General features: G+C 46.7%; 1 protein-coding gene across 1 annotated transcript; it reads right to left on the bottom strand.

Annotated features, from left to right (window-relative positions):
- Positions 1-638: 638 nt before the first annotated feature.
- CEACAM1 (CEA cell adhesion molecule 1) lies at positions 639-21,002 on the bottom strand. Its single transcript, XM_079759952.1, has 9 exons — positions 20,828-21,002; positions 19,614-19,970; positions 15,739-16,017; positions 15,139-15,396; positions 13,160-13,438; positions 5,214-5,340; positions 4,467-4,519; positions 3,728-3,759; positions 639-2,776 (listed from the first exon to the last, which is right to left on the bottom strand). The coding sequence occupies exons 1-9, from the start codon at positions 20,889-20,891 to the stop codon at positions 2,657-2,659; spliced, it is 1,569 nt and encodes a 522-aa protein (XP_079616078.1). The 5' UTR covers positions 20,892-21,002; the 3' UTR covers positions 639-2,656.
- Between the last annotated feature and the right edge of the window lie 3,832 nt (positions 21,003-24,834).

Below are 24,834 nucleotides of genomic sequence, written 5' to 3'. Positions count from 1 at the left end.
CAAGGAGGAAAAAGTTGTCTATGGTCTTAGATGTTATAAAAGTGAGCAATGTGAGGACGGTGAAAACATCTTTGAGTTTGGCCAAGATGCAGATACTGATTGTGTGCTTCTTCCAGAGTCTCGAGGATGGAGGAGCAACTTGGTGATGAGGAAATGAAGGAAATGAGGTAACAGGCTATACTGGAATTAATGAATAAAGGTTATTCGGGTGCGAAGATCTCTGACCCTGTGAGGTGGCAGAAAAATTGACCTTGGGACAGGAAGATAGGTGTCAGAGATTTCTACAGGACAGAACCCATGGAGACTTCATGTGAGTGAAGCCCTGTTGCTGCATCTGATTCACTGGAGCCACTGGTGTGGGGATTGTTATTTGTCCCTAATAAAGAGGCTGGGAATTTTTTACTCATGAAATCATCTTTCCCAGAGCAAAACAGGCCGTTTCTTCCAGGCAGTTTGCAGCTGTGGGCTGTTGCTTCTTGATAGACTCACTTTATTAGCTGGCGTGCAAATAAAATTGGCTACTTCTCTGATCGCTAGGTAGGATACCTGTAGACTTAAAAATAGGCTTTGACTACCAGTTAGGTAATTTCTATTTCTTTTGCCTAAAGTAGTATCAACTGTGAGGCAGCATATTGACGTTTGATATATAATTTTTATTATAAATATAGAGCAAATTTTACAAATAATTCAGAAGTGGCCTTAGCCAGACAAAATTAAATAACAGAGAATAGCACAGATGAGGTGAAGTACTTACAGTCTGTGTCAGGGTCAGAAAACCCTGAGTACAGAGGTACCTGAGTACAGAGAACTCCCAACAAATCCTCTCTGAGGGGCCTCTTAGACACAGCATGAGATCCAGTAATCAATATTGAATAAATTATTTCTCTCAATAGCCCCAAAGACAGTCATCCATGTGGAAGGCTGGGTGGGCAATAGTTTGCCTCTCCTTCCCTTGCCCTTCTCTTTTATTCTGACACAATGGGACTCAGACCCCATGGGAGGAAAATCCCAGAGCCTGGGGCCCAGTTATGATCCTCCCCTGTGTCCTAAGGAGCGCCAGCACCAGTGCAGCTTTCTGGGGTGTAAACAATGGCCACAGTGAGTGACAGTGTTCCCTTCAGGGCTCCCACTTCTCAAGGACCAAATACGCCTTAGCAGAGGCCCAGGTTTCCCGAGTCAGTAAGTGGGGAAGATGGACAGAACATGCACAGGCAGAAACATGGACTCGAATGGTGGCTGATGATTGGCCCGAGATGCCCGGAAACTGACTTAGATCCACTTCCAGCCGTGAATGAGAGGAACTGGTCTTCTTTTCCACTTGGAGCCACTGACATAAAAGCTTGAGGAGCTCCTGGTCAAGGGAGGGGCTTCGGCGGCTTCTTTCACCTCAGGTCCTCAGATTGGTTCACAAAGCAAAGCCAAGTAAAAGTAACCCCTTTCACATAGAAGTTTCAAAGATGAAAATGGTGAAGTGTTTCAGAGACGGGAACAAACCCAGTACCCCAAATTGTGCATTCTTTAATAATTATTTAAATAATCTCTGAAGGGTAACTCTGATTCCTTTCTGAAATTCCTAGCAGATTGTTTCTTTCTTTCTTTCTTTTTTTTTTTTTGTTTTGTTAATCTTCACCCGAGGATATTTTTTTTTCCGTTAATTTTTAGAGAGTGGAAGGGAGGAAGGGAGGGGGAGAATTAGAGAAGGAGGAAGAGAAACATCTACACGAGAGGAACACATTGATTGGTTGCCTCCTGCATGAACGCAACTGGGGCCAGGAATCCAACCTGCAACCCAGGTACAGGCCCTTGACCAGGAATCAAACCTGAGACCTTTAGGTCCTTGGGCCAATGCTCTAATCACTGAGCAGCACCAGCCACGGCTAGACTGTTTCTTATTGGGAGCTGAGTACCCTCTAAAACTGTAACCTCTTTCCTCTGTAGGCATTTCCTTGAATAAAAGCCCATAAAGTTATTAAAACATATGCGCTTTTTTTTTTTTTTTTTTTTTTACGTTTTCCCTTGGGAATCACTGATAGTTTTTCTAGTTGCTTCTAGTGGTTTCTCTGAAGACAGTCTTGCCAAAGGGCTTAGGTGGTATTCTCGCCAAGCAGGAAGGTGTTTAAACACCCTGACAATGGACAAAGGTGTAGAATTTCCATGTTGAGACTTTGTTATATATTTATTTTCCTGTGTGGTCCATTCACATTGGGCTTTGGAGAGATAGGAGAAGCTTTTAGTTTTTCTCTCTCTTCTTCTCTGACACATGTATTTCAGCGGATAAGGATGTAACTCTCAAAGTTATGGCAAATTCAAGTTAGGTGGGCTCAATAGGTAAGTTTAGAACAATTCTCCGTCAGGGAACAGGGAGGGGTTGGAGGTTCTGGCAACTCTTTCCCAAGGTCTGCTTTGCCAAATTTCAATGACAAGGAAGGTTGGGCTTCCTACAGACTCCCGGATGTACCTTTTCATCTGTTGACACTGAAGGGAGGGGCTGTGACCAGGAACCTGGAGGTGTCTCCTGAGTGAGGAAAGGAGGAGGGGAAAAGAGGCTTCTTCTCCTTTCCACCCTTCCCGCCCCCTGAGGGCAAAGGGGTCTCCTAGTGATGGAGATGAGAGGCTGGGAATCAGTCAGCAGTGCAGTGAGCAGAGCTTGGTTGCATTACTTCTTTTTTACTTCGGAATAAACCGTTTCTGTGGCTGTTGGGGATGGAGAGGCATAAGTTGGCTTCTTTGATTCCTGGGCATTGAAGTTCAGGGAAGAATATGTAATTTCATCCATCTGAAAGGCACAAGAAGTGATCAAGTCAGTGTCATAGGCCAGGCCCTCACCTTGCCTGGTGTGATTCGGCACCACCTGCTCTCACCACTTTAAAACTTCTACCTTTGCAGAAGGGCTTTTATTACCCATTTTTCCCTCATACTGACATCCTTTGAATGGTCATTAGAAGAGATAGATTAAGGTATTCATACAGTGGAAGAGGATGATACAGCAATGAAAATGAACAGCTACAAATGCATACAACAATATGGATGAATCTCATAAAACCATTATGAGATTTTGAATGAAAGAAGATAAATATGAGGATATACTGTGTTTTTCAAAGTAAGAGCATAAACAGGCAAAACTAATGCATTGGAAGTCAGGATATGTTTATACTTTGAAGGGAAGTGACTGGAAGGTTTCATTTTTCAGGGAGATGACATGTTTTGTTTCTTCATTACAGTGCTGCTTTGAGAGAAGCTCAGTAAAATTATTATAAACTAAAGGAACTAAGACCTCAGACCCATTGGATTAGACATTATCTTTTGACAGGAAGAGCAGGTCAGATTGAAGATAGAGGAGGGAGAATAAGGAGGGTGGTCCTTCCTTATATTAGGCACTGTGCTTTGCATGTGTTATCTCATTTCCTTCCTTCAACTTCTTTCTGAAGTAGGCAGTATGCCCATATTACAGATGACAAAGCTGAGGATCAAAGAGTTTAAGTTACTTGCTCAAGGTCACAGAGCTACTAAGAGTCACTCGAGGATTCAAACACAGGATGGGGATACTCCAAAACCCACGTTCTTGCATGAGGTAGACCCAATGGGAGTAGTTAACCAATATATTTTTGTTTGTTGCTGCATTGAGGAACTCTGACTCACATTTAATTGCATTTTTGTCTTCAAGAGTAACCCATTCTACACAGATATTTCAATGAGAAAATGAGCCAGTGAGACTGGCTGTGCTTACCTTGTTAAGTGAGTTGTCAGAGTGGCCCTGACCTGGGAGTTGAAAGAAGAGTTAGCAATCCATGAAAATGCAAAGCTGACTTATAGCCTTACAGCCTTGGTGTTGTTAAACTGTTGTGATTTCTAGCTGAAGGAGGTGGCAGGTAGTGGGAGGGTAGGGTAGGGAGGTGGTCCATGATCACTTAAAGAATTTGATTTCCTCAGAGTCTGTGGTCCAGACCCAGGGTGTTAGTGCCAGTGGAGAGGGGGTGGGGGAGAAGTGGGCAGGGAGGCAACAGTAGAGCCACAGAGGCCTTAGTCCACTTCTGAATGTTTTTTCCAGTTCACAAGGCCTTGATTTTTGCCCAGTTGTGTTTCTAAGCACCAGACACCAGTGGCAAGGAGGGGCATTGAGAACCACAGCACCCAGAGCACCACAAGACAGGGAGAGTCTCACCAAAGGAGAGTGCCCACATCCCTAATAGAGGAGGAGGGGAAGGGGTAAGGTGAGGAATGACTTTGGAAAACATGGCCATCTTACTCAGGCCTGCCAAGTCTGGCTGAGTGAGTCTCCTAGGGCTGAGTCTCAGGAGAATCTTTTGTGACTAGAAGGGTATGAGGACCTATGGCAACCTAAGGTTGGGAAATGGACATCCCCTCTAAAATTTCAGAAGGTACTGAGTCCTTGGGACCAGGTTTCCCTGCTAGGGCAGGGCGCGTGGTGGAACACACCAGCTGTCACTGGTGATGGCTTTACTTACTGTGGTTGGAGGCTGAGGGTTTGTGCTCTGTGAGATCGCGCTGGTCGCTTGCCCTAAACAAATATCAGAGACTGTGACTGCTATTCGCAAGCATAGGCTCTTTGCTCCTTGAAGTAGGAAGGACACTGTCAACTCATTTATCAGAGTCAGCATTGCCTTTCCTGCTAGGGCTCCTCTTCAGTGTACCCACCGTCCCTTCCAGAGTGCACTCCTTTCCTGCTGCCCTGATGTTCACACAGGTCCATTCTTTATCAACTGCCTCTGAGCTTACTTCTACTCTGACACCTTTCCCTTTTGAAGGCAGATACTGTTTTCATCTTCACCTTATTTATTGCCTAAGGTGCCTTCAGTTTCTGCTTTTTGGTAGGTTCTCTTCCTGTCCCCACCCTCTCTTCTCCTTCTCTTCCTGTGGTTGACTGAGCACAGGACTCATTTTCTCTTGCTTCTCTTTTTGTATTTTCATTTGTTTTCCTTCTTGGACCTTGGCTTCCCTGACTGGGGGTCCTAGTTGCATAATCTTCCCCCTCTAAACCAGATGGAGATGGGAATAACCATGTCCCAAAGGGAGAGGGGTGCAGGAAGCTTGAAGACCAGGGAAGAAGAGGCCTCAGGAATCAGTGCTGAGAAGCAGGGGTTTAGGAAGGAGGAGCAGATCCAGGCCCAGAGACAGAGGGGAAGTCTCCTTCCCTCTCCCAAGCATGGTCCTTAGCTTTGGAGGAAGCAGAGCAAGAGGGAAGGCCATCATACCCTCCAGTCTTTCTGATATGCAGGAAGTACACCAGGGCTGCTATCAGAGCTACGCCAGCCAGGACACCAATCACGATGCCGGCAATAGCCCCATCTGAGAGGCCAGAACTTGGTAGTGTTGGATCATCTGTCATGGATAGAAAAGAGAAAGATGAGTGGAGGTGATGTTATAATAGCTGCCTATATCCTTATAATTTTTTTTAATTTCAATATATTTCTAGGTTGGTGCTCAGACTTGCCACAATTCCATCCTGGCCTTTCTACACAAAGATATATTTGGAGCTTTGGAAATGTGAGAAAGGCGGATTTCCATTTTTGTAAGTTATAAGTTTTCACCATTTCATGATTGCCTGTTTTTCTGTTCCAGGTATGGCAGCCATGAATATGTGCCACTCAGGTCTCCTGTGGTGGGGACTTAATTGATGGAAGGTGGTAAATGCACCACCTGCTATGCACAGAGACTTCCCACAGGTTCTCAGCAGGGATATGAAATAAGTCCATTCTGTGAGGAACGGTTTTCCTCTATGGGTGACTTTAGCTCAGACACCCCACCAGCTTTGCAGATTCTCTCTTAGAACCACACTGCAACTTAAAATTTTCTTCTCTTTCTCCTTCACAGTAATTAGATCTGCATCCTGGTCTGAGAAATCTCCTAGGCTTTTCCCACTTCCATCTACCTTTCTTTAACAAGCATTTTTTCCAATAAGTATTTGTATATATAGTTCCATCTTGGCTGTATTTCAGGGGATGGAACTGAACAAATTAGGCTTGAAACTTTGTACTCAACTTCTTTTAATTATTTTTCTTTATTTAGTCAGTAATCATGTCCAATGATTTTTGTGAGTGATGTTTCCCTAACTCCCAAATATAAATAAATTTTCATCTATAGCTTCTCTTTTATTTTTGTTGTCCTCACTGGTCAACTCAAGATTGATGATTATTATTTATGTTAGCTACTGCTGTGGGTACTTACTATGTGCCAGGCTCTGTGCTCAATACTTTAGTTATATCTCATTTAATTCATATAATAACCCTGTCAGCCTGTCAGATAGACATTATTTCCATTTTACTGATGAAAAAATTGAGTCTTAGAGTGGTGAAAAATTCACCAAAGTCATGTTTAGTAAGAGGTGGATCTGGGCGTCAACTCTAGGACCACCTGACTTCATAGAGGCTAATGATAATGGTAGTAATAAGAGCAGCTAACACTTATAGAACTTTTCTGTTGCATGTGGCATTTGCTAAGGGTTTAATTGATTATTACATTACATATTTAAAGCAATATAATGAAGCAGGTATTGTTATTGTAATTTTCAGTAGTGGAAATGGGGCCCAGAAAGTTAAGAATCTTATGCAAGAAATTTGTTATTGTAATTGCTTACTTTAAAAAGAAGAAAGATCTCAAATCAATAACCTAACTTTACAACTTAAGGAACTATATAAAGAATATACTATATTCAAAGCTAGCAGAAGGAAGGGAATAATAAAGATTAGAGTGGAGATAAATAAAATGCAGAATGGAAAAACAATAGAGAAAATCAATGAAACCAAAAGTTGGTTCTTCAAAAAAGATTAACAAAATTGATAAACCTTAAGCTATATTGTCTTAAGAAAAAGAGAGAAGATTCAAATTACTAAAATCAGAAATGAAAGTGGGGATATTACTCTCAATTCTACAGAACAAATGAGAATTATATTAGTACTATGAATAGTTGTAAACCAACAAATTGGATAACTTAGATGAAATGGACAAATTCCTAGAAACACAACCCTACCAAATGGAATCATAAAGAAATAGAAAATATGAATGAATCTATAAATAGTAAGGAGATTTAATCAGTGTAAGCATTTGACAAAATTCAATACCCTTTCATGATAAAAATGCTCAAACTAGGAATAGAAGGAAACTACCTCAACATAATAAAGGCCATTTATGACAAACCCCAGCTAACATGATTCTCAATAGTGAAAGACTGAAAGTTTCTTTTCTAAGATCAGGCAGAGACAAAGATGCCTGGTTTTGCCATTTCTACTCAAAACAGTATTGGAAATCTTAGCCAGTAAGCAGGCAAGAAAAATAAATAAAAGGCATCCAAATTGGAAAGGAAAAGGTAAGATTTGCATATGATATGATCTTATATGTAGAAAACCCTAAAGATCCCACAAAAAAACTGTTAGAACTAATAAATTCAGCAAAGCTGAGGATACTAAATCAACATGTAAAAATCAGTTGTGTTTTTATATACAAACAATGAACAATTCACAAAGGAAATTAAGAAAATTCCATTTACAATAGTATCAAAAAGAATAAAATACTGAAGGAACCAAAATGGTGGTGTAAGTAAATGCTGGTACTTGCATCCTCCCACAAACACATCAAAATTACAACTAAAATACAGAAGGACCGTTATTCAGAACTGCTTGAAGTCTGGCTGAATGGAAGTTCTACAACTAGAGGATTAAAGAAGAAAGAACATTGAGATTGGTAGGAGGCGTAGAGGTGAGGAACAGGCTGGTTTTATACCCACATGTGGTGTGTTTTTAATTGGGAGGCATATATTGGCTGAGGAGGCCTCTGTGAGGAGCAAGGGGTCCCAGCCCCACACAAGACCCCCAGCCCAGGGTTCCAGTGCCAGAAAGAGATGTCCCTGTAACTTTGGGTGGTAAAAACCAAGCTGAGTGACATGGAGACTACTGGAATCGCAGGCAGTTCCACTTAATGGGCCAGCACATGGGCTTACCCAGACTTACTCCCTCTGAGCTCCAATCCTGGGGCAGCATCTTGAAAGGATCCAGGGACATATGGGGAGGAATTATATTGTCTGGTGTCAGGGAAAGAACTCAGGGGCAGCTTTCTCCCAAAAAGTGCTTCGACCTCCCCGCCCCCCCCCCCCCCCCCCCCAGTTGACTGGCAGGCGCTCCATATCTGAGTCTCCATCAACCTGGCCCACACTGTTTGCCCCACCCTGGTGAGTCCCTCAGATCCTGCCCCACCCAATTTGTAGCCCCTCTCAAGCTATTTGCAGTGTTTCTTCTATATGAATGGCCTGTTCTGGCTCAGGCTTCAGACTTTCCTAAAATCTCTCAAACAAGCAGCAACTAGACTCAGTGTGCTCCATACCTCTTGATAAGTGGCCCCAGGCCAGACACTAGCAGCAGTTTGCCAAAGTTCATAGCTTGGTCTCTCCTGGCACCTCCTAGTCCAATACAAGTAGCAGCCATTTGCATACCACTCTGTAGCTCATGCCAGGTGGCCCCAGGCAGGGCATAGGCAGTGGCTGACTTTGCACCTCCTGGGATGCCCCAGAGCCAGTGCACCCAGTGGACAGTTTCAGACCATGCAAGATTACAACTCTACCACATCCACAAGTGACAGACTCAATGGGCAGACTTGGTGAGCATCAAAGCCCCACTGAAACAAGTCCTGTTCCATAGTGGTGTCTCCTGCACAGCAGCTCTTCCACTGTAGTCACAGCTGGTCCTCACAACCAATTAGCCTGGGGATCAATTCCTCCCAGTGACACCAGCAGCAATCAAGGCTCAACTACAACAGGACAGTGCACACAGACCACACTGGGGTACACTGAGAGTACCCAGTTCAGGTGACTGGGGATGCTGAGCCACTGGGCCCTATAGACACCTACTACACAAGGCCACTCTACCAATTCAGGAGACATAGCAGCTCTACCTAATACATAGAAACAAACACAGGGAAGCAGCCAAAATGAGAAGACAAAGAAACTTGTCATGAATGAAAGAACAGAAGTCTCCTGAGAAAGAACTAAATGAAATGGAAGCAAGCAAACTACTAGATGAAGAGTTCAAAACAATGGTTATAAGTATGCTCAAGGAACTTAATGAGAGTTTTAAGGATATTAGTGAGATGTCAAGGAACTTAGTGAGAATTTCAAAGAAATTAGTGAGAACACCAAAGACATGAAAGAGGACCAGTCAGAAATGAAGGATACACCAACTGAAGTGAAGAATGATTTACAGGGAATCAAGAGTAAAGTAGAGGATTTGAAGAATCAAATCAACAATTTGGAATATGAGGGAGCAAAAAACACCCAATCAGAAGAGCAAAGAGAAAAAAATACAAAAATATGAGGGTAGTGTAAGGAGTCTCTGGGACAACTTCAAGTGTACCAACATTTGCATTATGGGGGTGTCAGAAGGAAAAGAGAGAGAGCAAGATATTGAAAACCTATTTGAAGAAATAATGACAGAAAACTTCCCCTACCTGGTGAAAGAAATAGACTTATAAGTCAAGAAAGCACAGAGAGTCCCAAAAAAGAGGAACCCAAAGAGGGTCACATCAAGACATATAATACTTAAAATGCCAAGGGCAAAAGACAAAGAAAGAATCTTAAAAGCAGCAAGAGAAAAGAAGTTAGTTACCTACAAGGGCCTGCCCATATGACTGTCAGCTGATTTCTCAACAGAAACTTTGTAGGCCAGAAAGGAGTGGCAAGAAATATTCAATGTGATGAAAAGCAAGGACTTACAACCAAGATTACTCAGCAAAGCTGTAATAAAAGAAGAAGGAGAAGGAGAAGGAGAAGAAGAAGAAGAAGAAGAAGAAGAAGAAGAAGAAGAAGAAGAAGAAGAAGAAAAGCATGAACAATAAAATGGCAATAAATACATATCTATGAACAATTGAGCCCTAGCTGGTTGGGCTCAGTGGATAGAATGCTGGCCTGTGGATTGAAGGGGTCCTGGTTCAATTCCATTCAAGGGCACATGCCCAGGTTGGGGGCTCAATCCCCAGTAGGAGGCATGCAGGAGGTCACCAATCAATGATTCTCTCCCATAATTGATGTTTCTGTCTCTCTCTCCCTCTCCCTTCCTCTCTGAAATAAATTAAAAAATATATTAAAACAAACAAACAGACAAAAAAAAAACCAATTGAATCTAAAAATAAAAATAAATGAATAAGGAATCTAATGAACAAAATAAACTGATAAATAAAATAGAACCAGAGGCTGGAAACAGAACAGACTGGTGAATCTCCGAGGGAAGTGGGGAGGGACACAGGACACAGACAATAGGGTGGTGAAAGCCTGGGGCAGAGCGGGATCTGGGTGGAGGGGGGGAATGGGGAGGAAAAGGAGGGGCATCTGAAATACTATCAACAATAAAGATATAAGAAAATCTTAAAAAAAAAGAATAAAATACATAGGAATTGAGTTAACCAAGGAGGTGAAAGACATACACTGAACAACTACAAAAATTATTGCTGAAAAAAATTTAAAGACATAAATAAATGGGAAGGCATTCTTTGTTCATGGATTGGAAAACTTAATGTTGTGAAGATGACAATACTGCTCAAAGTGATATACAGATTCAATGAAATCCCTATAATAACACAATTACATTTTTGGGGGCAAAAATAGAAAAATCCACCCTAAAATTCATATGGAATTTCAAGAGACCTCAAAAGGCCAAAACAATCTGGAAAAAGAGGAACAAAGTTGGAGGATTCACATTCCTGATTTCAAACTTTACTTCAAAGCCACAGTAATAAAAAACAGTGTGGTACTAGCATAAAGATTGATATATAGCCAGCGGGTGTGGCTCAATGTTTGAGCTTTGACCTATGAACCAGGAAGTCATGGTTGGATCAAAGATCTAAATATAAAACATCATTAGAAGACTAGTAGCCCTGCACACGAATCTGTGTGCCAGTAGCTTGCCAGTAGCTCGCTGCTGCCCTCCAGTAGCTCTCCGCCCACTGCCCCGCCCTCCTGAAGCTGCCCCACCCTCCCCCCCCCGCCTCCCCTATGTAGCTTGCTGCCCTGCCCCCTCCTGTAGCTCTCTAACACCACCCCCCCACCCCGCCAGCTTGTAGCTTGCTGCCCCATCCTCCTGCTGATCTGTGATCTGGTCGTTATGTGTGGGGCATAACGACCATTTGCATATTACATCTTTATTATATAGGATGCCTGGCCAGTGTGATTCAGTGGTGGTTGACCCATGAACCAGAAGGTCATGGTTTGATTCATGGTCAGGGAACATGCCCAGGTTGTGGGCTCCATCCCTGGTAAGGGGCCTGCCGGAGGCATGGATCAATGATTCTCACTCATCATTGATATTTCTATCTCTCACTCTCCCTTCCTCTCTGAAATTAATAAAAACTTATTTTAAAAAATTATTATAAGAAAACATAGGGTAAAATCTTTAACATTAGGTTTAGCAATGATTTCTTGGATAGGAAACCAAAAGCACAACAACAAAGGAAAAACAGATAAATTGGACTTTATCAAAATTTAAAAAGTTTGTGTATAGCCCTAACCAGTTTGGCTCAGTGGATAGAGCATCAGCTTGCAGACTGAAGGGTCCCAGGTTCGATTCTGGTCAAGGGCATGTACCTTGGTTGCGGGCACATCCCCAGTAGGGGGTGTGCAAGAGGCAGCTGATCAATGTTTCTTTCTCATCGATGTTTCTATCTATCCCTCTCCCTTCCTCTCTGTCAAAAAATCAATAAAATACATTTTTAAAAAGTGTATCAAAGGACACTGTCAACAGAGTGAAAAGTTACATGGAATGGGAGGAAATATTTGAAAATAATATATCTGATAAGGGATTAATATCCAGAATATATAAATAACTATTAAAACTCAACAACAAAAACATCCAATTATAAAATGGCCAGAGGAACTGAATAGACATTTCTTCAAAGAAGATAAACAAATGGACAATGAGCATATGAAATGCTCAGCATCTCTAATCATTAAGGAAATAGAAATCTAAAGTACAATGAGATATCACCTCATATCCACTGAGATAGCTACTATAGAAACAAAGCAAAATAAAACAAAACAAAATAGTAACCACCTAGAAAACAATGTGTCCACAAGGATGGGGAAAAATAGGAACTTCTGTGCATTGCTGGCAGGAATATAAAATGGTTCAGCCACATAAAATGGTATGGCAGTTCATCAAAAAACTGAACAGCCGGTTTGCTCAGTGGATAGAGCACTGACTTGCGGACTGAAAGGTCCCGGCTCAGTTCCAGTTAAGGGCATGTACCTCGGTTGCAGGCTCCATCTCTGGTCCTGGTTGGGATGCATCCGGAAGGCAACCAATTGATGTTCTCTCTCGAATTGATGTTTCTCCCCCTCACTTTCACTCTCTCTAAAAAAAATCAATGGAAAAATATCCTAGGGTGAGGATTAACAACAATAACAAAATTTGAACAAATAATTACTATTTGATCCAGTAATTCTACTTCTCGGTATATACTCAAAAGAATTGAAAGCAGGGATTTGAACATCCTTGTCCTTAGCAGGATTATTCACAACAGACAAAAGGTAGAAACAACCTAGAAGCTCATGGATGGATGAATGATAAATGTGATGGATACATGCAATGGAATATTCTTCAGCCTTAAAAAGCAATGAAATTGTGATACATGGATAAAACTTGAAGACATTATGCTAAATAAAAATAGCCAGACACAAAAGGACAAATATCATATGATCCCACTTATATGAAGTACCTAGAAAGTCATATTCATAGAGAGAGAAGTAGAATGGTAGTTTCCAGGGGTTGGGGTTTGGAGGTGGGGAGCTATTGTTTAATGGGTACAGAGTTTTAGTATGGTAAGATGAAAAAGTTCCTATTGGATAGTCGTAATGATTGCACAACAATGTGAATGAACGTACTTAATGCACTGAGGTGTACACTTAAAAGTTAAAATGGTAAATTTTATATTTAGTTTATCACATAAAAATGACCATAAAAAAAACTGACCACACAGCCCTGTGCAAGGTCACAGTGAATGCCAGACCCAGGGTCAGAAACTGAGCTCTTAATCACTTTGCCATTCTGTTTACTATAATGTCTCCTGATTGACAATCTGCTTCCTGCGACTTCTGTCCCTTTATCACACCATTAGTAGGGCAATCCTCCCAGGAAGATGTAGGATGGAGAAAGAGGTCACTCACATTGCACATCCAGCGTGAAGGGGTCACTTGTGCCGGAACTGACGGGGTTGAAGACCTCACACTGATAACCCCCAGCGTCCTCCCTCCTGACGGGGTTGATGGTGAGGGTGCTGTTGCCCTGGGACAGCTTCATCCTGTCCGTGAGCAGGAGAGTTTGGTTCTTGAAGAGCCACCGGATAGAGATCCCCATGTCATTTGTGAGGCAGGTCAGGACCACGGCGTCCTTATGCTCTGTGACTGTGACATTGCTGGCTTGGAGGGCGGGCTTCCCCACTGGCTCTGTGGAGAACAGAGGAGGTGACCGACTGAGAGTGGGCTCCTTCCTCAGAGATGTCAGCCACTCACAGGCCACAGTGAGCTCTGCTAAGGTCACCATAGGAGGACTCTGACCTCTGACCTCTGCAGGGTGAGGACCTTTGTTCAGGTGACAGTCTGTAAGGAGAGGGCTATGCCTCCCCTCTTCCCTTCAGATCACCTCAGGCAACCCCTGACCTGTCTCCCTGGACATCTGTAGTATCAGCACCAGGAACCTCTTCTCAGACCGAGTGTCCAATATCTTCATGATCAGGTGGAATTTTTTACCTTTTTTTCTTCCCTCATTTTATTTTATTTTTTTAATCCTCAACTGAGGATATATTTTTCCATTGATTTTTAGAGAGTGGAAGGGAGGCAAGAGAAAGAGAGAAACATCAATCTGAGACAGACGCATCGATCGGTTGCCTCCTGCACATGCCCTGACTGGGCCAGGATCAACTTGAAACGTGCCTGTGACTGGGAATGAAACCTAAGATGCCTCGGTGTGCTGGCTGATACTTTAACCACTGAGCACCACCGGCTAGGGCTACCCGTTGACTTTTGTGTGACTCTTTCCCAGACCTTTCTGTGACTTTCTAAATACTCACACCCCCTCTCTGGTATGGTGGCTACACACAGAGATGGGAAGGCATTTCTCTTTTGTTAAGTAACTTATTAGAGAATATAGCCCAGCCAGTCTTCATGATCCTAGGACCTGGAGAAGTTTCAATCTAAAGGATTTCTCAGTCTGAATAGGACGTTCACTTCCTGGCCTGTGGATTGAATATCACAGAGAATGAAATCCCTAGAGAGAAGTAGTCACAGTTTGAACAAAAGGCGGGTACTCTTAGCTTCCTCCATAAACTATAAACTGTGGCTCTGCTCCTTCTGTCCCAGGAAGGTTCTTCGTGGATGAATCTACCTACTTGTCAGGTATGCACCACTGCTCACTGCTCTCCTCAGCAATGTCACATGTGCTCGTGTCACACAGTGTTGTACAGCTGGTGACTTGAGAGCCAGGACACAGCTCAGAGGGCTCCCCTGTGCTCACTCTCTCCCCATTTCCATGCAGCCTGGTCTGAGGGAAGCTCTGGTGTCAGTTGGTGACACGATTTGGCCGTACTGAGCCCAGGCCACCCATTCACCTTCACCACGGACCCCTGTCCCACCACAGAGGGCACAGAGCAGCCAGTCACCAGGTGAGCCTGGAGCAGCACAGGGAGCAGGGGTCTGTCCCTCTCACCCCTCCTCAGAGGTGGTTTCCTTCTTTAGTTTGGGGAAAAGAGGTGAGCTTGCTCAAAGCCTTGTATGTTCCTGTAGCACATGGAGCAGGTAACAGACAAGAGGTGACAGAAGGAAAGTGTTAGTGACAGAAGCAGCAACTTATCCTTGAGGACCTTTGTTTTCCCCTCTGGGAAGCCTCCTCCCTCCACCACTTGACTCTTTCTGGGGCTGAGAGAGCCCCCTCCTCACTTTCCAAGGTTGGACCCCAGCTCTGCCATGAGAAACAAGAAGAGCAAGGGAGGGGAGCCTACAGAGATGTAGTGGGAGGGCTCAGGGGAAGACTTTGTGATTTGCTTGTGTCCATGGCCACAGGATGGGAGACAGCTCCCTTCAGGTTCTTTTGTGAAAACCAGACAGACCTGCACCCCAGAGTTGGTGTTCATGGTCCAGGAGGCACTTACCATAGACTGTAATTATCTTGACTGTGGTCCTATTGAGCCTAGTGGCAGAGTTATGGACGAGGCAGGTATAAGATCCACTATTATTCAAAGTGATGTTGGGGATAATAAAGAGCTCTTGTGTGGTGTTCTGGGAACTCCCATTGATAAGCCAAGAATACTGTGCAGGCGGGTTAGAGGCTGCATGGCAGGAGAGGTTGAGGTTTTTCCCACGTAGGTAATCGGAGTCGGAGGGGGAAATGGTGGGGGCGTCCGGGCCATCTGGAGCAGAGAGAACACAGCCACACATGATGTAATCAGAGGGAAGGGGAAGGTCCTGGTCTGTGTAAGGACCACACTCTCCCTCTGAGCTGGGTCACAGCTTTGTTTTAAAAACCCCCAACCATAGCCCCTGTGTTCACTGAGCCTGAGTCTGAGACATTCACCTGATGTCCCAGTCCCAAGACCTAATCAGATGTGCCTGGTACAGGAAGGTATGGCCACCCTGGGTGTTCAGAGTGCGGGTGTGTGTATGTGGACCTGAGAGGGTCGGATGTAGCCTGGCCTCTGGCAGTGTGGATTTGGGTAGGCGGTGTGGCCCAAGCAGGGGCAGAGGTTACTCACAGAGAACATTCAGGGTGAATGGGTCACTGCGGGCGGCACTCACGGGGTTCCGGGTTTCACACTCATAGGGTCCTGTGTCATTCCTTGTGACAGGGAATAAAGTGAGAGTCCTGTTGTCCATGGACAGCTGCAGCCTGGCACTGGCTGGGAGACTCTGATTGTTGATCAACCACAGGTAGGTGGTGTCCTGAATCTGAGGTCCACACATTAACACGACAGGGTCCTTGTGCTCCTCAAGGTTGGAGTTGTTGCTTGTGATGCTGGGTTTGGGTAACTCCGCTGTGCAGAAAACAGACAGAACATTGCCATGTTTTGTACCTTTAACTTCTCCAAAGGCATCTTCAGTCAGAGTTGGTGCCTCTAAACTAACTTGAGTCCTTGAGAGAATAAGGCAGGTCTGTGTATCATAAGACAAACAAATGCATGAGGATCTGAGCGCTCAGAGAATGTAAGGCCGCCTGCTCTATGTCTGGGAGAAAAAGCACAGGCTTTCTCAGGTGTCAGACAACTATCGGGTTTGATCACAGAGAGACACAGGACTGGTCGTCAGAGACGACCCCGCACCTGTCCTGGCTCCTCACCGACCAGCTGATTGCCAGGCTGACCTTGGGTCTCACCTGGAATGTGCAGGTGCTGAGTCCCCTCCAGCTACACAGACCTACGTTGCCGGGCCGAGATGTGTTTCCACTGAAGCCTCACATTCCAGGGTTCACCTAGAGATGAGTAATGATGGGCCACCCCATAGCCCTTAAACCCCAAGAGGACTGGTCAGGGTGTCTCTGAACTGGGTGTCTGAGCAGAAACAGTACACGGGAGACCAGAAGCAAGTCTGGTGGTCAGTTCAGTGCCCAGGCTGCAGGGCCACGAGGTGTGGCCGTCTGCCCAGGAGTTCACTGGTGACTGACATGAGACAGTGACCCCAGAAAGGGCAGAGCAGAGTCCAGGAATGATTTAGAAGAGAGTGAGGGACAGGGGGAAGCTGGCGATGGCAGCAGAGCCATGCTCTCTGCCCTTGGTCTGTAATGTCCTTTCTGCCACTGCAGAGGGCAGGGATCCTTCCTCAACACTCAGACAATAGCACGTACAGAAGAGGGCTTGTGGAGGTGGGAGGCATGAACTTGCTGAAAATATGGCCCTCATGGCCCATTTGTGTTTGGCAGTTATGAGATAGATTTTGAGTTAAATTGTGAAAGAATATGTGAAAATCACTCATGCCCCAAAGTTCTAGTGCCAGTTTTTGGAGGAATCTCTGTCTAGAGAGCACAAAGGTCACAGACCAAATTCTGCTGTCCCACCAGGTCACACTGTGATCAAAGGAAGATCTACCGTGGGTTTGAAATCAGTGACTCCCTGGGATAGAGAGAAGGTGAGTCCTGTTAAGAGAACAGAAGTGACTGGGGGGCGGGTGGGAGTGAGTCCAGCTGTCTCTGCTGTATAAAGGGAGGGATGACACCAGATTGGTAGAAAGGACATGTGCCATGTTAGTAAAGTTAGGGAGAAGGTCCCCCCCTGTTTCTATGGACAGTCAGGCAGAGGGGGAGGAGCCCCCACACGGCATGTGGCATGTGCTCTTCCTTGTCTTTCTAACTCAGGAAACAACTGGAGTTGAGTCAAATTCATTCAAATGGGCGGCGTCTAAGAGAAAGGAGAGCGGCTGGTGGATCTCACTGTCTGAGAGGATCCCACCCTGTGGTCATGGTGTCATCATGAGGACACACATGTGTGAAACAGGCAGTGAACCAGTCAGATGGTGCAGGGTCACCAGGCCCACCTTGGGAAGGTCTCGGGAGCCACTGGGAGGAATGGGAGCCTCACACCAGGAGGAGGATGTGAGTCATGCATGAGTTAGGGGTGAAGTGAGCCCATGAGCTTTTGGGGACTGAGACCTGTCCTTCTGCCTTTGACGCCCTGGTTGAGTCATGTAGAGCGTAGGTCCGTGGATTACATGTCTCTGTCATGTGGACTTCCCTCTTGTTGGCTTCATGCGGGGAAGAAGCCCTGGATGGGGACCCAGCAGAAGCTCTTTGTCCTGGTGACCTGGGAAACTGGCTCAGGATGGAGCCTGGGCTGCTGCTCCCACTGATTTCTGTGTCCTCTCCTATTGCCCGGGAGGGTGGGCCTGGACACAGGTGTTAGCAGGACAATCTGGGGAGACTGCATAGTGGGGGAAGCAGAGCAGAGTAAGTTAGTGTGGCTGGAGTGAAAGAGGAAGCAGATGAGGGACATGGAATGAGCAGAGAGTCCCAGAAATGTGTTTGGTAGTGAGCAGTGCGGTTACAGGTGATTTCAAAGACCCCAGGGACCAAGATCCCACCGCTGTCCCAGGGCAGGACCAGTGCAGGCTGGAACAACCTCCCACAGTGGAACAGCCCCACAGTCACCCTGAGGCTTGGCTCCTGGGGGCAGTTGGGAAGGGAGGTCTTCAGGGACAGGTGGTCAGAGGGAGGAACATGGGTCTGGAACTCTGCATCCAGGTTCCAGTTTCTGTAGAGATTATCATTCATTCTTGACCACAATTCTTTCCTCCTTCATCACAAGCAACTGGGTTTGTGTTACCTGTTGGTCCCTGAGCTGGTTGCAGGTGTAGAGTGGGGAGTGAGAAGGCAAAGTCCTTTCCTTTATACCTAGTGGAAGTGATATTAACACATCAGGAAACAAGTGGTTTCCAGTCCAGTGCAGGGAGGTGTGGATCGGCCACCTGAGGGAAGGGCCTAGGTGTTCCCAGCACTGACTCTGAATGTTACTGCAGGTAATTTGATTATAGAATAAAAGCAGCTCAATTCTCCATTTGTTATCACTCCCCAGACCAGAATCTCTCCCTCTGTGTTGGGGACACTTAAGAAGAAAGGATCTGAAGCAATAACTGTTTTCAGGGTCTACAAATGCATAATAAGGCCCTTGGAGTGGAAGTGAGGATGGGCTGTTACTGCAGAAAGACCTTGGCATGATTCTGATTGGCCAGTCATGGTCTGCATGACTCGGAGTGCTGTATCCCCCTGTAACTCAGTTTCCCCTGAATAAAACAGGATAAATGGTAAATGGTCTTAGGTTTGCCATGTTGTCTTTGAATGAACCTTAAATCTTTTGCAATTTGCTGATTTAAAGCTTGGAAAAGAGGAGCTTCCCAAGTTAACAGCATCTGTTATTTGTCCATGAGAGGACTCCCTGGCCAGATCCCTGGTAGACAAGGAGCTGCCACCAGCATCTTCTCTTCCTCTCTGGGATGCTGACCTTCCTCTGGATTCTGCTATGTCCCCCAGGGCAGTTGGCTAATGACCTGGGGGCCTTGTCCACATGTCCTCTCCACACATAGTCTCAGGTGAAGAAGCAGGCTCCATCCCTGCCCAGATGTGGCTCTTGAGGCTGAGCCTTGGCTGGTGACCAGCTCAGGAGCCTTGTGACTTGGGCACCTGGGAAACTGTTGCTCCCAGTCACCCTGCCACAGACCAAACCCAACCTGACACAGGCTCCTCGGGGACCCTGGAGTCAGGAGCCCTGGGACTGATGTCTGGGGAGGGGCTGCCCCTTTTCCTGAGCTCTGTGAGGAACCCAGGGGGCCCATCAATCCATGCCCTGCAGGGTTTTTCTCAGGGTCATGGTCATGGGAGGGGCCCAGGGGCCTGGACTAAGACTGGTCTCCCTCTGCTGAGTCACTACAATCAGAATGGACCTTCTCTCTGTGGAGAATGTCTGCAGGGCTGGAATCTGGGAAGGGAACTCCAACCTTAGGAAGTTTGTCTCCACTGTGTGTGTCCTGCACTAAATGCCCAAAACGTGATGCAGAGGGGGATGGAGGAGAGTCCAGGGCTGTCAGTCCTGTGTGTGAAGTAGAATTCACCCACCCGGCACCCAGAGGTTAAAGAGCAATCACTTACGGTATACACGGAGCTGTCCAGTTACTTGTTTGTTATCAAAATCTTTGTCTGTGGTTAGTAGGCTATACTTTCCTGTGTCATTCAGAGTGACGTTCTGGAACAGGAGGGATCCATTGGGGTATATTGTCTCTCTACCAGTGTATGCAGGCCCGACGGTAATATTTTTACTGTCTATTTTATATGATACAATTTTACTGTTTTCCACTATTTCCCCTTTGTACCAGACATAGACTCCAAGATTCCCAGGCAGGTTGTTGACACGGAGAAGCACATCCTTCCCTTCGGCAGCATTGGGCGGCACTGATTCAATAGTGAGCTGGGCAGTGGTGGGCAGGCTCCAGAAGGTTAGGAGTGAGGCTAGGAGGGAAGAGAGAAGTTGATCAATATTTGGAGCTCTGTATTGGGATGGAGAGGTGAGGCCCTGGGTCCTGAGCAGGTCTCTTCATCTCTCAGCCTTGGTCTGAGTATGTGTGTGTGTCTCCTGTGGTCAAGGTCAGCAGCATGGCCACCTTGACTTCAGCACCTCTGAACCTGTTATTTTTTGTTTTGAGAACGTTCCCAGCTGTTTGCCCATCTGCCCAGCTCTCCTCACTGTCCTCAGACCTCTGCTGACACTCAGGGGCATCCCTGGGAGTAACCTCCACTGACCCTTCAAAGACGCTGTTTTCACTTTCTGACCTGTCCCTGCTGTTTCCTCATGGCACCTGTAGGTATCTGACATCACATGTAGATGTTTCCTTGTCTGTCTCCTCCCCATGGAACATGAGCTCCATGGGGGAAGGGGCTTGCCTGATCTTGTTGCACCCCCGTGCCTGCAACAGGCTGCAAATACCTGCGGGTGAATGAATAAATGTTCCCAGGGTCCTGCACCCGCTGGGGTGTATGTGCCCAGTTCTGAGGTTGGTGGTAAAGACAACGCTTAGTGCCCCTAGTTAGGTTTTTCTGGTGTCACCCTGACACAAATTGTTATATTCATCAGTTTTCAGAAATAATTTCAGTGATGAATAACTTGTAAAATTTACCATAATCGAGGTGTTCCTGCCCCTCACCACCTCCAGATCATGGGATTGACCTGCTGCTGAGCCCCCTCCACATCCTACTCTGCTCCCCTGTCCTCTCCCCTCAGGTCCAAACAGAAACCCTCTGGCCCTCTCAGAGCGCTGTGCTCCCCAGGAGACCCCAGCGTCCACCCCCAGGGATTGTCCCCTCCTTACCGGTCAGCAGGAGCCCCTGCCAGGGGACGCACCCTCTGTGAGCAGGGGCTGAAGGGGACTCCATGGTCCCTCCCGCTGTGAGAAAAGCTTTCACTCCAGAAACGCTCACAGGCACTGCTCTCCTGAAGCGGGTGATCTGCTGTCCTTTTCCAGTTGTGGTGAGTCTCCTCGGGCTTCTGAGTGCTTCCCCTGTCACGTGGGCTAGGGGCGGGGTCTGTGCCCGGAACTCTTCCTTTCCCTCCCCCAATTCCTCTCTGCCCTGCTTCCCATTCACCTTCCAGCTAGATTTCAGACCCTAGGAATTGCTTGAGGCCTCTTCCATTTTCAACAATGACTCTCCTCCACCCCACCCCCCTTCACCCCCCCGACCTCCCACACACCCTCTCGCATGCATGACCTGTTTGGACTAGCACAAGCCTAGGACATCAGGGTCCTGGGCATTCCCCAGAGCTCCACGTTGCGAGCACAGCAGCGCCCCCTGGGGCCTCTCATAACCCTTCTGGTTTATGTTTCAGAGCAGGAGTCCTAGGGCGACATCAGGAACTCTTGTCACAGGGATGCCACCCCATTGTGCATGGGATCACTTGTGGAACTTGGTAAAGACGGTGATGCCTACAGGACTCTGTAGAACTGATGCTTCATCAGCTGCCCAGTTAACGTGGATGCCCGCCAGGCTGAGACCCATGATGTGGGAGTGGGGCAGTCCCGCCCCCCTCCTGTGCTTAGGGAGGATCTGATCCGGTTAGAAATGCAGATTCTGACTCGGCAGGTGTGCGGTGGACCAGAGACTCTTCCTCTGGCAAGCTCTCAGGGGGGGTTGATCTTACTGGACTGTGAAACACACTTTCTTTTCCCCCCATTTACCAAATATTTGTTGAACTTATACTGCTCATCCAAACCCTTTTAAGAAGTTGGCCATCTAGCAGTGAACAAAACACAGACATGAAAATCTAAGGCTTATTATTATTATTTTTTGTTAATCCTCACCCAAGTGTATTTTTTACATTGATTTTTTTTTTTTTTTTTTTTTTTAGAGAGAGAGAATGGAAGGCAGGAGGGGAGGGAGAGACAGATAGAGAGATATAGAGAGCAACAACAATGTGAGAGAGACACATCAATTGGTTTGGTTGCCTCCTGCACATGCCTGACCTGGGCCTGGGATCAAACCTGCAACCCAGGTAGGTTCCCTTGACTGGAAGTTGAATCCTCGACCCTTTGGTGCATGGGCTAATGCTCTGACCGCTGAGCAACACTGGCCAGGGCTCCAATGTTTATTAATAAATACAATTTAATGTTACAGTTGACATTTCTTATAAATATCTAAATTGTTGTTAAAAAACTACAAGAGCTTGGCCGGTATGGCTCAGTGGTTGAACATCCACCTATGAATCAAGAGGTCACAGTTCGATTCCCGGTCACATGTCTGGATTGCAGGCTTGACCCCCAGTGGGGTTGTACAGGAAGCAGCCAATCAATGATTCTCTCTCATCATTGATGTTTCTATCTCTCCCTCTCTCTTCCTCTCTGAAATCAATAAAAATATATTTAAAAAATTGCAAGAGCATTGAAGCACACTTTCAATAGCAAGGCTGATGGAGACCCCTTCCCCTGGGAAGATAACCCTCTCACCCAACATTGGTCTCTGCTGTGTCCTGGTCTTGGGTCTGTCAGCACCGTTCAGATAGCCCCTAAGGTCCCCAAACCTGGGGATTATTTCCATTTGTGACACTCAACTCAGCTCAGCACTGGGTCTTCAAATGCGCTGGGAAGGTTGGATTTCCTCCCAGTAGGAAGGCCACAGAGAGGACTCTGGGGGTGGGTAGGGGGCAAGCTGGGTGATGACCGAAGAGGGGACCTACCTTCTCTCCAGGTGTCACCAGCTTGGCCTCTACTTCCAGGGATGGAGACCCAGGACTGGGTGTCCCAGAAGGACCTACAATTCCAGCATGTCCTGGGAATAAAGATGTTGGTGGGAGGTCAGGTGGCTGTGGGCTCCCTGGTCTACAGGGACAATTTCAGGGAGACCCTCTCTCTCTGGGTCTGTTGGCTGAGACTGTCCATGTGCTCCCTGACCATTGGGGCAGCCTTTGTCCTCTCCGCCTGGGGGAGTTTTCTGTGGTCACCCCACGTTGCTCATGGGTGATGCCAGGCAGGGAGTGGGGAGCAGCACAGGGACCCCTGGCAGAGCAGGTGCTCCTAGGCCCCTGGAAGGAACAGGTGGGACAGAGTAGACATGTGGGAGGGACCCAGAAGGGTCTGCGGTATGGAAATCAGGCTCTTTTTCCACTCCTTAGCCAAAGCCTTATTATGTGTTAATTTCACGTGTGTCCTCTGTGTGTCTCAATGTTGCCACCTGGAGGGCAGAAGGAGACCTGTGGCCAATGTCAGGGGCTGCACCAGGGATGCTGACCTGCTCCAGAGGGTGGGAGCTGACCCTGAGCCCTGGGCAGAGATGGGCTCTGACCTCAAGGCTGAGTGGCCATTCACCCCAGGTCCCGGTCACTGTGGGTCTCCGGCTGTCTGACTTCATCCCAGGGCAGCATAAGCCCAGTGAGAGGACAGGTGTTGTCTAGAGGAATCCTGATCCAGTGTCAGGAGACCTGTCTCCCCCTGCGCCCCCACCCCCTGTTGGGGGATGTGTTGTTTTAGGAGGAGCTCTTTGTCCCCAAGGTTTCAAAGGAAGGGCCACGTGAGGGTTCTCTTGAGTGTTTCTAGAGAGGGCACCAGCCTGTGGGGCTGGTCCATATGTGGCATTGCATCCAACTCATCCGTGTCCCTGTCTGTCATCTGCTCTAGGCCTTTCTACAGGGCCAAGGAGCTGGAGACTCAGCCAGGGGATGGGGAGGCCCTATGGGGCCCTCAGCCCCTCTGAGATGGAAGCAACCACAGATTCTGGGTTCTCTTGTTCCATCCTACATGGGAAGTTCCCCTTGTTCCCCAGGATACCATGGGCTGGCTGGTGAGATGTTTTCTGGAGTCCACCAGGGACCCTGTGGATGGGGAGTTGTCCCCTGATTCCTTTGTGGTCATGATGGACTCTCTTTTCCCCCAGTCCTGACTCCATCTGGGGTGGAGAAGCCAGAATTTGCACCATGATTTGTCTCTGTAAGAAGAAAAAGGACTCTTCTAGCTAGCTCCTCCCCCAGAAGAAGTTATTCACCGGCTATGGTTCTTTGGGAATGAAGGGGGTTCCAACCCCTCACGGTTAGGAGGTCCCTATCCTTTGCGATGACTCTACAAAGGGTAAAGACTTGTTCATGAGACAGCCATGGGCATTTGGTGGCCTCTTCCCATGCTGACACCAATGACTTCATGTTGATAAGAAACACGCTCCAACCCTGGGTATTGCATGTGGTGACAGGAGTCTGTTGTGTGGTTTCCTCATCCATTTATTGAGCATTAAAAAATACATATTTTTATTGATTTCAGAGAGGAAAGGAGAGAGAGATTGAGAGAGAGAGAGAGAGAGAGAGAGAGAGAGAGAGAGAGAACATCAATGAGAGAAAATCGTTGATCAGCTGCCTCCTGCATGTCCCCTACCAGGGATCGAGTTCGCAACATGGGCATGTGCCCTGACCGGGAGTCAAACCATGACCTCCTGGTTCATAGGTTAATGCTCTACCACTGATCCACGCTGGCTGGGCCATTTATTGAGTATTTACTGAGCATCTATGTGTCAGGTCCTATGTTGGGTCCTGGGAACTCAGAGAGCAGGACATACATGGGCCTCTGTGGATAGCCTCAGCCAGTGGCCTTCCCTGTTCCCATTCTAGGCAGCTGGCCCTGTGGTGGCTGCCCCTCCCTCCCCCCAACCCCCACCCCCACCCCAATCTCTGGGCACACTAGCCCCTGGCCCCTGTGAGAAAAGGAAGGATGGAGCTGAGATTGGCGCTCTCCAAGGTTCTGCACTTTCTGGATAGCTTGAGAGTGAGAAACCCTGACGTGTCAATGGAATCCTTGTTGCATCTCCTGGTGGAAGAATTTCTCCTTTGAAACTAAGACCTCTA

The sequence above is a fragment of the Cnephaeus nilssonii genome (assembly GCF_951640355.1).
Source record: "Cnephaeus nilssonii genome assembly, chromosome: 20".
Lineage (NCBI taxonomy): Eukaryota > Metazoa > Chordata > Mammalia > Chiroptera > Vespertilionidae > Cnephaeus > Cnephaeus nilssonii.
This window is presented reverse-complemented; position numbering and strand designations above follow the sequence as displayed.

Excerpts from the sequence above, each read along its gene's own strand:
- CEACAM1 (XM_079759952.1), bottom strand. The coding sequence starts at position 20,891 with ATGGAGTCCCCTTCAGCCCCTGCTCACAGAGGGTGCGTCCCCTGGCAG. Across the intron at positions 4,520-5,213 it reads CATATCAGAAAGACTGGAGG|GGCAAGCGACCAGCGCGATC; the intron begins GTATGATGGCCT and ends ATATTTGTTTAG. Across the intron at positions 2,777-3,727 it reads CTGACAACTCACTTAACAAG|ATGGATGAAATTACATATTC; the intron begins GTAAGCACAGCC and ends TGTGCCTTTCAG.